Raw genomic sequence first — 12613 nt, 5'->3', positions numbered from 1 at the left:
GCAGATTTGAAGAATTCTGTGTTTAGCACTTAACATTAGGTTTTCTTAACCAAAAAGGGAATGTACTCTACAAGTGTGCAAACTTGCAAAATTAGAAGACTCCAAAAGCACAAAGCATGGTCTAATTCTGTATTTGTCTAACACTACATGTGGAATGAATATTGTGACTGCAGTTAGCAACAGAAGACTTCCTTCCATAAAATTACTTTGGGTTGATTATTAAACCAGGCAGTCACTACTACTCATCTTTCAAAGCCACATTCATGAAGGGACCCTTGTTTGCCTTGGGCATATTGCTTCAGCTCCAACATCTATCTGAACATTATCTTCTTAATCACGTTGCTTCCTTTTAGAAAATGGTCATAACTGCACAGATCCTGAGCCTCAACCTCATTCCAAGTCAGCTGTCACTACCTTCATGACCACCAAATACATAGTGAAACAAAATGAGGGCACTAATAGGAACTGTAATGAAGATTACCATCACGATTATGCCTAAACCACTAGAACTGATCAGCAGAATATTTTTAGAAACCTGTGAAACAGGCACATGAAATGATAAGAAATACAAAGCATTTGAAGATGAAATAATTTCAGGTTGCAGCAATTTAGATAAATGGCTTAATTCCAAACAGCTTTCAAATGTCTTACAGGAATTGGTCTCCAAATTACTGAAGCCTATCATATACAGAAAGTTATTATCTCAAAAGACAATGGGAAGTGTCTGATTTGCACACAGCCTACAACATTCTTTTTTAAAATAAAAGAAAGCCCAGACTATGAAAGTCCTTCACTGAAACCTAGGAAAAAGAGATGAGGATAACAATAATGGTTGTATCATCACCATTCTGAGGTATGTTGCATAACAGAACAGACTGGTGTATCTCAAACTTCTGATAACTTGGGGGGAAATTTATATAAAAATGGGAAATATACATCACTTAAACACCCTCATGTTATGCCACCTGCCCTCAGAGAGACCCAGCTTCTGTGAATTCTGCAAAATTCGCTCTTTGGAGGACACCTTCTCTGATGGCAGATGGTGGGAAGCAACCTTCTATGGAGTTGGACCATCATCAGGGTCCTAGATAGAAGGTCTTTCCCAGTCCTAAGTGGAGATACTGAGAAAAGAACCTGGAACCATCTGTGTGCAAAGCATGTGGTCTACCCATTGAGATGTTGTTGCATCTTTGCTTTCTGAATGCTCCAGTGCAAAGAGGTGGCAGAATCATCTCCAGCTTGCAGAGGCTGAAGGAGGCAAGGCCAAAACTGTGACCTGTGTAGCTATGAAGTACTGTATTTCTCTTTATAAACTCTGATAAAAAATATTATTATTATTAAAAAGAAGACGAATACAATTCAAAACAGCTTTTTACCTTTCTAGCTTCTGCATGGTCATGGCCAGTGTCTTGTTCAACTCCTCGATCATGCGACACCCTGAAGGATGCATGGGCAACGTGCTGGATCCAGAAGGCAAATGTGGGCTGTGGCTGCCGTACTGATGCTGGTGTGCTAACTGTGACGGTAGGACTGTGTGGTGATGCGAAGCCAATGGTTGCTGGCAGCTCTTCTGTGTGGAATAGGGTGCAAGGGAGAGGTCTGGTCCCCCTAAAGGCATGCAAATCATGACTTTCTTTGGAGGTAGCGGAGGCGACAGTTTGACTGGCATACAAGGCAGTTTCACAGGCGCACCAGGATCTAGAAGATAAAAGATGAGCACTTGTGAGGTGGGGGCATTCAGGTCTCCTTCAAAAAAAGAAAAGAAAAAGCATGGGAGTCTTTTCCCCCTCATGGTGCTCTCCCATGCATAAGAACTGAAGAGGATACTTGCTGGATCGCCCGCTAAGCCCACCATCCTAGCCAGAGGCCTACAGGGAGTCTGCTACAGGATCTGAACATGTAAGCCTTCTCCTGTGCTAACCAACAATGAACATTCAGAGGTAAACTGCCTCTGCTCCTGGAATCAGTCAACACCCACCAGGGCTAAAGTACTCATTCATAGCCTGTTCCTCCATGGTTTCCCCCCCCCATCCCCTTTTAAAGTCATCCAAGCTGGTGACCATCCCTAGATCTTCTGGGAGCAAGTTCCATAGTTCAATAATGCACTGTTCTTCCTTTCGTCTGCCTCGAATTTCCCAACATTCAGCTTCGTTTGATGATCCCAGAAGTTCATCGAACACCACCAAAGGGGGAACAACACCTCTGTCTATACATTTTGTCTTCACATTGCATAATTTTATACACCTTTATCATGCCCCCCATTACTCACATTTTTTTTAAAACTAAAACATCCTAAATGTTGCAGTATTTCCTCACAGGGGAGTTGCTCCAGCCCCCTGTTAATTTTGGTTGCCCTTTCCTGCAGCAGAAGTATATGGGAGACAATACCACCATCGCCACATGGATGGATCCATTGCTTTGGGTCTTTCGCTTCCAAGTACCAGCTATAAGTCAGATCCATCTATGTAGGTGTGATATTCAAGCTGTGCTTGACGAAGGAATATTACAGATACTGACAATGGGGGCGGAGCAAGCATACTGCAGTCACATGACAGGTAAGTCACATTGGTTCAGTGCCAACCTCTCTCTTGCTATCATTATCTGTTACTGCACGTGGTACAAACTGACAAAGGCAAGTGATTGACTGTTGATAGCTTGAAGGATATAAACACAATCAATGCAAAGACCTCATAATCAATGGAGTAATGCAAATCAACACTTTGGTTCAGGATCTAGAAAGATTCCAGACCTACCAGGAGTAGCCACTAATACCAAGGGTCCACAAAAACCTGGCCCTGCATTTATTTATAAATACTAGCGTTTTCATATTGGCGTTCCCTAGATTGCAGGGCAGGTGTAGAATATAAACTGATTCATTAAAACCAAATAAAAACAACAACAAAAAAACTGCTACTGCCAACCGTAATACAAGGCAGCAGTTAAAAATTATAAAGTTGACTGAGGGATTGCTCCAGGTTCAGAGGCGCTCCAACTTTCTGCGTAATTATAGGAATTATAATGCCTGGGTACATAAAAATGTTTCCAACCTGCTGTTGAAAGGATTGTTTAGTAGATACGCTGCCACATCGCAGACACCACAGTTTTGACAAGCATCCTGAAACTGTAATGTCTGGGAAAGCTGAAACATAGACCTCACACGTGGGAGATGTAAGGGGCGGAGAGTCTATTGTTGTACTTGAACCAGTTAAAAATGCACACACTTTTAAAAATAAAAAGTTGAAATCTGAGAAGAATTTTTATAAACCATTCCTCACAAGACATACTTCAAGTGAAATTCTTTCTGCAGTCAGGTGTCTCCTGCTATTGTTCCTGCTAATCGCTAGCAAATCCTTTCCCTCCATCACTTTCTGTTAATCATTCCCAGCGTGTCTTAAATTTATTCTCACAAAATCCTCAGCACTAAGACGCGCACACGCTATATTGCTGGAGCTGTATTGAAAACCCGAAGGTCTTCATTTCGATTGTGAGAATTCTCATTATACGAATTCCTTCAAAACGGGACCCAAGGATGTCTCTGGAGAAATTAGCAATGGAATAAGGTTAATTTACTTTCGGCTTGGAAAAGATGATTCATTAGAGCTGATTGCTCATTTCCAGAGACTATGCAAATCTAATAATATCCCCAGAGGACACCATAAAGAATCTTAGAAATTTATGTCTTTTGACCCTTACACCCAGATTCTATGCATGTTTATTCGGAAATAAGCCATTTTGATTTCACTGAGACCTGAGGCCAAACTACAACCTCAATCACATGCACTATTAGGTGCCCCCAGTGTCTGCATCCTCTGTAAGGTTCAAGAGCTTTGTTCACAAGTTAAATACAGATCAAAACCACTGAAAAGGGTAAAAGTGCCTAGGGAAGGGCAAAGGTTTCAAGAAAAAAAGCAGTGTGTGGGGAGCGTTAAGTATCCCACTCCCATTTTGCCACTACAAAGCATCCCCTCTCAAAGACACTTTGCAATCAAAAAGCAGATAGTGACCCAAAGTTGCCCTGTAATATCTGCTCTTTCCCCCCCAGACTGCCTCGATTCCCACAAATAATGTTTCTGCAGGATTAAGGACAATCAGCTGGTTAAACTAGGTATGTCCTGTGATTAGCTTTATAATCCTAGCTTTGTCCTCTAATGATAAAAGGGAAGACCTGTAGCTCAATGGTAGCATATCTGCTTTGCATGCAGAACATCCCCAGCATCTCCAAGTCGGTTTGGGACTCTACCGTCTGAATCCCTGGAGAGCAGTCCATGTGGACAATACTGACCTAGCGGACAGTATATAAGGCAGCTTCCTCCGCTGCTATGACACACAGCTCTGAGGTTTTGAAGACTCTTCATCTCAGGGTCATGGGTGCGAGTCTCACGTTGGGCAAAATATTCCTGCATGGCAGAGGGTTGGACTAGATGACCCTTGGGGTCCCTTCCAATTCTACAATTCTATGATTTATAACTGGGCTTCAGGGTACTCAAGCTCTGTTTTCCAGGTTGGGGCTTAATGTTGCAAATAGATTATTGAGATATCAGAAATTGTTCATTGACAACACATTGCCTTTTTTATTCATCAGATTTTTAAGGGGAAATCTAGAATTAAAACCTGCAACCTAGGCATTGTCAGCACCATGCTCTAACCAACAATGCTCTATCCAGCTATAACTGAGCTATCCAACTATAATATTATTGTTATTATATATTTATTTATACCTTGCCCTGTAACTACAATGTAACAAAAGTAGTCATGAACAATAAATGAAACATTAAAAAAATACAACCAAACTGAAGGCAGAAACGTAGGCCTTTGGCCTTTAACTCTCTGTGGCCTTTTAGAAGTAGGTGGGATCTTTTTAAAAAACGTATTTCCCTTTCACCTTGGATTTAATGTAACTACGAGGTGTTTACTGTCCATTTGTTTAGTTGTATGTAGCTTTGGGTTGCCGTGGGCAAGATAAAGTGACTGGCAATTTTAACAAACAAACAAACAAACAAATGACCTATATTTCCTAAAATGGTTTTAGTTGTGGGCTTCTGCAGGCCTGCAAAGAGTGTAAGGACACACAAAACAACTGGGTGGAAGAAGAAATAAACAAACTCTCCCCTTTCCTCGAAGATGCATAGGAAGGTTCCTAGACAAATTATGTAAGTACAATTAGCTACAACCAACCAACATGGTCTATGGAAGAAGTGAAGACATATAAGATTGGTGAGGCATAGTGGGTAGATGGACATGAGGGGCACTGACAACTGAAGCAAGCCATAAAGGGGCCTAAAGCTAATTTAATCAGACATTAGTGCTCTGCATTACCAGCTTAGGGAGGTTGCGAGGCCTGTAAATTCTTTCTGCATCCCTGAAGCAGAGGACCAGCTAGCTGCATACCTAGTGTGTTATTATATGGATTATGAAGCAGAGCAAAAGAAAACTGAAAGAAAGAGGGATATAAAAGAAACCTCTATAACTGGAAGGCCTGAAGAACAGATTAGAAGAATGTTAGTAGAGACAGAAGCCTAAAGGCAGCTGCGATGAGCATCTACCACACACACAGAACAATCAAGTCTGAAAGAGAATACAGGACTACTAATTTTCTGCATGAACAGTTGTTGTAGTTGCAATACCCACATGACAACAAATATGCACATGATGGATCCACCTTGGCCTAAATGGGACAAGGGAAATATTTATACGACAGGTTTAAAGTGTTTTGCTAGTCATTTATTTTTTCCTAGACTACCACTGGGAAGCTCTGTTTAATATATTGAGGTTTCTTAGGGAATTCTCAGCACCCTCGTCACCGTTCCCAGACTTCTTAGGGATGGGGAAGTCAATGGCTAGTTAAAAGTAGCATAAAGCAGATATTACCAACCTATCAATCTCTTTTTCCACAAAAAAAGTGACTCAAAGCAACTCAAGACTGCAAAAACAAACACGAAAACTAAACATAAAAGTAGGCATAAAATAAAATTATCAACCATAATAGGTACAGAAGGGATATATGCCCAAGGCCTAAGCCAAGGTCTTCCTACATTCAGAAATTTAATAAAAAGGGCAAGTCACACTCAACCCACCCAACTAAAAAGATGATAAGAAGCAAATTCCACAAGCATAGTTCATTAAGGGCCAAAGGGCGCTCTCTCTGTGTGTGTGTGTGTGTGTGTGTGTGTGTGTGAGAGAGAGAGAGAGAGAGAGAGAGAGAGAGAGAGAGAGACAGAGAGAGAGAGAGAGAGAGAGAGAGAGAGAGAGAGAGAGAGAGAGAGAGAGATAAGCCCAGGTTGTCCATGGAATGAAACCCACTGAATAAGTCCAGCCCATATTCTGATGAGGTTTGAGAACTCCTTGACCTGTCATGAATGTAAAATCAGTGATGCAGGTTTATTAGTGAGAGATGTGAAAACAACGGCAAGCTTTATGGAGGTGGTGGTGGGTGAAACATTCCATTTAGAGACACAGGACCAAGAGCTTTTTTCAGGGAGGGGGCGGCACAAAGCATTCTGGAACACCTACTTACCAGCTAAATGGTTGGCAATCCTGGCAATGGGTTTAGGAGGCAGGGCAGGGGGCTGTTTGAGGAGGGAGAGCTGTTTCACTGGGGTGTCCTCATGGTCTCCAGAGAAAGCAGCAGATTTTTTGGGGGGAAGTAGCAAGACTGGTTTAGATGAAGGATCTTGAGAAAGGTGGACTCCAGATTCACTGGACGTGGGGCTCTCTTCGGACGCTGGAGGACACAACCACATCATAGACGCAACAACGTTACAAGCAAAGCGGTAGCAGATAGACAAGGAAAGCAGCAGAGCAATGCGGGTTTAAAAAACATAACTAACAGTAAGAGTTTGCTCAGACATCACTATATACAGAGAGAGGGGGGTGGGGGGAGAGAGAGAGAGAGAGAGAGAGAGAGAGAGAGAGAGAGAGAAAGAAAGAAAGAGGAGAAACTTTCCATGAAGAGACTGAAAACAAACTCTGGCACTTTCACAACACATAGCAGAACTTCCACTGGCATGAAAGGGGGCAAATTCATATGTCACTTTTCCTAATCTTGTTCTATGTAAGTTAATTGCATTTCCTCCCAATAGCTAATCACCATAACTCTTCAGAATGATATGCAGGCAGACCTACAGGATATATCAGCATTGAGCTCTGTCCATGGCCTAATTGCTGTTTAGGCGAAGGGTGTAACCAGCAGCTTTAACAGGGGACTCAGCTGAAAATATAACGTTTTAAGTGCGTTTTAAGTGCAGTATACAAATCTGACAGTAGATGGCGCTGATGAGCTAATGACAAATTCCATATATTCTTTAAAACCTTTTTTTTTTAAAAAAAAAAACATTTTTAATTATATCCGTGTAGAATCAGCCAGGGTCCCTTAGGCTAATAGTTTGCAATGATGGATTTTTTCCTCTCTTTGACTTGTCTGCCAAGGAACACTCCCCACAGCAAGACCCCCCAAGGGAAAACTAGAAGCGGATAAAGTATCTGGATTTATGTCTTGGTGCTTTTTTCCACCAAATTTCTAGAGCTTTCAGCAGTTTCCCATCATTAGTCTAATTGTGCTATTAAATAAATTTCAGATATGTCATTTCATCCTAGCAATCAAAGGGATTGTGCTTCTCTGCAGTTGGAGCCTTAATTTCTCTTCTCTGCCTGGGTAGTCAGATGAGGCTATTTCTGCTGAGAGCAATGCTAAAACCATGTTGAACTCATTGCCCTCTCTATGCCTCAGCTACATAACTCAAGTGCTGACTAGTCAATGACAATCAGCTCATCGTTTCTCTGCACTTTCCTGTGTTTTACAAAGAATGGGTAGTCTGTATCAAGATAACATGAGGATCACTTTAAGTTAGGGTAAATCTTAGTGGTGGAATTTGAAAACAAATCCCACCAGTCTGCATCCAATGAATTTCTTTTTTTAAAGCACAGTGCCTTTCACACTTAGTCATCAGCTTATATACATGATGTCATAAATTACAATGGCTAAAGAGGGTGATGTCACACCACCTGCCCCGTGGGAAGGAACAAGAGAGTGACAGAGGCAAAGACAACACCAGGGCCAGATCCAACTAGACTGTCTCCTCATCTCTGCAGGGGCAGTGGAGAGGACCAACTTCTATATTTTATATAATTTACAGTGGTAACTCGGGTTAAGTACTTAATTCGTTCCGGTGGTAATTCGTTTAACCTGAGGTACCACTTTAGCTAATGGGGCCTTCTGCTGCTGCCGCAGCACGATTTCTGTTCTCATCCTGAAGCAAAGTTCTTAACCTGAAGCACTATTTCTGGGTTAGCGGAGTTTGTAACCTGAAGCGTATGTAACCTGAGGTACCACTGTATTTGCTTTAGGTGCCTTGGCAGCTATATAAACACAATAAAATACATAATTGGGGAAAGCTGCATACCCATATATTAAAAAACACATATAATTTTGCAATAGAGCAAATTTCAAAGGCACTTGAAATTTCAAAAGCACTGTATTAACACAACACCAACAGACAATACTAGTGTAAGAACCGTGCAACTGGATCAGATGAAAGGTCCATCTCAGCCCTGAAATGCCTTGTTTTGGGTCTTTCTGTGCGAAACCAGCTGGTCCTGTTTCCACCTCTGATGGCAGAATTGGGATTTGGATTGCACCTTAAACTATTAACGATCGCAATGAATTTTATACATTAATTGTGTATTGTGTTGAAGAAGTAGGGTTTTTTGTTTTGTTTATTGCTAGTCAATTATATTAGATGATACTGAATTCTAGTGATATCACAGAAAGGAAGGAAAATTCCCTCTGCATTCACATCCTTCACAGCATGCATAATTATATAAGCCTCTATCATATCCCCTCCTCTGCATAGCAGTCATCTTAATTCTCATCTAAAAAGCCCCGGATGTTATATGCCCATTTGTGTGTTCTTTTCTACCCCCTTTCTAGTCATACAGTATCCTTTTTGAGTTGCAGTGGCTAGAACTGCACACAATATCCCAAACGTGGCTGTAACCATAGTTTTGTGAAGAGCAGAGTTGTTCTCAGACCCTTCCATCCCTAGCATAGAGTTTGGCCTTTTCCTGCAATAGATGCACACACAGAGTTGATGTTTTCACTGAGCTTTGGACTGGGACTTCAAGACTTATTGACATAAATCAAGGCTTACCATGTGCCATCAATTATTTTTAATTTAGTCGAAGGTATAAATATATACAAAAAGTAATGCATACAGTTTTGGAGCAAGTCAGTTTAACAGAACAAAGAATAATGTGACGTACTGTGCTTACCAAAGTGGAAAAATCTCAAAAGGTAGCAAGCTAGCTCTCTGTTATATTCCTCACCTTTATTGGAAATTTGAATTTAACTAACCCAGCCTTCCCTAACCTGGTGACCTTCAGATGTTTTGGGCTACAACTTCCATCAGCCGCAGACACCATGGTTATTCTTGCAGGAATGGATAGGAAATGTGGTCCAAAACATTTCAAGGGTAGCAGGATGGGACAAGATCTGAGTCCTAGATTGTATTTGGACTTCACATTCTGGATCTAGATGTTATCCAGGCCCAAAAGACAGAACATCACATGGGGTATGTTCGTAGTAAAGTACAGTTGAGTCACTACCCCGCTACATGTTGTGTAGCTGACCATGGAAACCAAAGTTTACCTGTTCCATCCATGATCTCCGGAGTTGGGAGTATTTCATATGTACAGGAGTCAACAGATGCTGAACATGGGTCCAATTCAGATAGGGCTGGGAGTGAAGCCTGGCTGGAACTCAGAGCCTGCCCATTCTCCAATGATCCTTCTTCATTTTGTATGGAAAGCTCTCCATCTGGGTGGAAGCACAAAAATAATATGAAATAAAAACAAAATAACCAGAAGATTTCTCAGCTCTGAAAAATTTCCCCCAATGGTTCAGTTACTTTAACTGCAATCACACACCTCAGAGACAAAGTCCTAATGTATAGCATCTGTGCCAGGCTTCCTCAACCTAGTACCCTCCAGATGTTGTGTACTACAACTCCCATTATTGCTGGCCATCGGCCATGCTGACTGGGGACGATGGTAGTTGTGATCTAAAGCATCTGAAGGGCACTAAGCCCATGAAGCCTGATGTGCACAGTTCTCCAGCCATATTCCGGCAGACCTAATCATTGTTTATTTTTTATATTATAACTGCATTTACACAGCTGCCCCTTTAATAGGTTCTCTCAAACTTCTTCAGTTCAGATTTGACAGATGTTAAATGGGAACCAGGTTCCCCGGTCTTCAAAAACACAATGGCATGGAGGTGCTATGACAGGATGGCATTTCCTTGCTCAAAATGTAGTTGGCGGATCTGGGCGACATCCTGCCAAACATATTTGTTTGCACCACAGACTAGATTTTTTTTTTTTTAAAGCAGTCCCCCTTGTTTCTCCCTCTTCCTCAGAAGCAATAAAGCATGCATATTTTTTAATTAAGCACTTGTCCTTGGTACTAAAAGTGCTTCAAATACAATCCTTACAATGCTCACATAACTTAAACTGGACCTATTGTTCCTCTGTTGAAATAGTGGTTAATAGTGGCTGAGGTTTAATAGCTTGCTTACCCAGCAGCACAGCCACTTATGCATCACTAAGGAGGAGGATGAAAGAAGACAGGTTTGCCTAACAATTCCATGTGCTAGCTGATATGTGGAATCTATACTATAACGGCACATTTGGAAATAATTGCTATACTTTAAATAGAAGGACAATGCATTTCACCATAGGGATTGGTGTGCCTTCTGTCTAGGTGCCTGACTGTTGATGGGCAACTAATGTTCCTAAGGCAGTAGGCATAGGACTTTAATCTTAAGGGCAACAGAACTGCTGAGTTCATTAAGTATTATTCTTTATATGAAACATGGCATTTCCCAGCAGTTAAGCATGGCTTTGTGGTTGGCTGGTCCTACCCTGAGGCAAAACACCCAAAAAGTAGGTCAAGCCTCAGACTGGTGCTCCAAAATAGAAAGTTGACTGAAGTGTGCAGTTATGTCTAACACATTATGGCTTCTTCGGGGCGAGCCAATCTTAGGCCCCATTTCCAGGAAACATTTAAAGCAGTATCATACCACTTTAAACAGCCGTGGCTTACCCCAAAGAATCCTGGGAACTGTTGCTTGTCAAAGGTACTGAGAGTTGTTAGAAGACCCCCCCCCCATTCCCCCCTCACAGAGCTACAATTCTCAGAGTGCTTTAATGGTCCATCCCTCTTCCCAGGGAACTCTGGGAAGCCACCCAGAATGCCTGAGGCAACCCAGTCAGTTGGGTGGGGCACTTGTTGTTGTTAGTCTCCTAACAACTCTTAGCACTTTTAACAACTCCAGTCATTCCGGAAGGATACAGGAACCCCCTGGACAGTTAAGTCCAGTCAAAGGCAACTATGGGGTTGAGGTGCTCATCTCACTTTCAAGCCAAGGGAGCCGGCGTTTGTCCAGACAGCTTTCCAGATCATGTGGCCAGCATGACTAAACCACTTTTGGTGCAATGGTATCAAAGCTACTAAGAGATGAGGGAGAATCAGCAGGGTCATGCTCCACCCCCCCATCTCTCTCACAGGAAAGGTCATCATATAGGACAAGCAAGGTAGCCTCAATGCCAAATCTGGGTCTTAGCATCAAGTGAAATGAGTCTTCCAAGAGTGTTTGAATCCTGAAAGTGACCACCTACTCAAAAACCTTAGGGGACATCTGCAACCAGTCTGTAGTTACTAAGGTTTCTTGGGTCTGAGACAGGTTTTGTCAAGAATGGTTGTAGGTCTTTGAGATGGGAGAAAGGAGCATGGAGATTGGGTGGGTGAGATGGTGTGTGCGCTCGTGTGTGTTTCCCACTTTTGAAATGTTGGACGATATGAAAATGTGGCCTTTGTACAAAGGAAAGTCACATCCGTTCCTCTGCCCACTTTGACCTCTGGCTACACCCACTTTCACCCGTGGCCACCTCCAAAACTGGCCTGCGGCCCAAAAAGATTTCACACAAGGAAATCAGGCCCTTCCATCCATTTTAAGTGGAAATCTGTCCACGACCATTCTTAAAAGCTTTGGTTTGACAGAATCAAATTTTGTAGCAAGGTTTATCTTACCAGATGTGGTTTAAAGCACAAGCAGCCGAGGACAGAGGGAAGGGGACATTCTGATACAAATAAAACCATGTATCACCAAAGATGATTATGCAAAAATACATTTCAATATACCAGGAAAACTGCTAATTTATTTTACCTATGGACAATGATGAGAAATATTTCGGAAGAGCCCTAAAGGGAAAGCATTCTTTTGTCCTTTAAGGATCCTTGAGAAGGTAGAATCTCCTGCCTCTTTTCCTAGAACTATTTAAAATATAAGCTCTTAGTTTTTCTGGTTATCAGTGAAGGATTTGAAGAGGATTATAGAGATGGAGTGGGATAGCAAAATTATAATCAGCAGAAACCTGTGCTTCAGGTTTTGTTCTCAGCGGGGAAGAAAGGAAGGTCATATCTATAAGGTTTAACTTGTTGTTAATATGGTAACATCATTTACCCTGTTCTTTATACCAGGTTTTCCCTGATTCATTAGACTGGACCCTGTTTTTTATTTGTTTAAACTCCCTGGATTCCTGTTTTTATACTTTTGTTT

At 41.8% G+C, this 12613-nt stretch overlaps 1 protein-coding gene across 10 annotated transcripts in view; it reads right to left on the bottom strand.

Annotated features, from left to right (window-relative positions):
- PHACTR1 (phosphatase and actin regulator 1) overlaps positions 1-12613 on the bottom strand; it is a 262469-nt gene that overhangs the window by 32939 nt on the left and 216917 nt on the right. For 8 of the 10 annotated variants that reach the window (XM_081206391.1, XM_081206390.1, XM_081206392.1 and 5 more), the window contains 3 exons: positions 9644-9811; positions 6515-6721; positions 1377-1698 (listed from right to left, as the gene is read on the bottom strand). In XM_081206391.1, the coding sequence (XP_081062517.1) occupies positions 1377-1698; positions 6515-6721; positions 9644-9811 (697 nt within the window). The remainder of the gene's footprint in view (positions 1-1376; positions 1699-6514; positions 6722-9643; positions 9812-12613) is intronic. The other 2 variants (XM_081206393.1, XM_081206387.1) reach the window with 1 other exon arrangement.

This window comes from Podarcis bocagei (genome assembly GCF_964188305.1).
Source record: "Podarcis bocagei genome assembly, chromosome: 8".
Taxonomy (NCBI): domain Eukaryota; kingdom Metazoa; phylum Chordata; class Lepidosauria; order Squamata; family Lacertidae; genus Podarcis; species Podarcis bocagei.
This window is presented reverse-complemented; position numbering and strand designations above follow the sequence as displayed.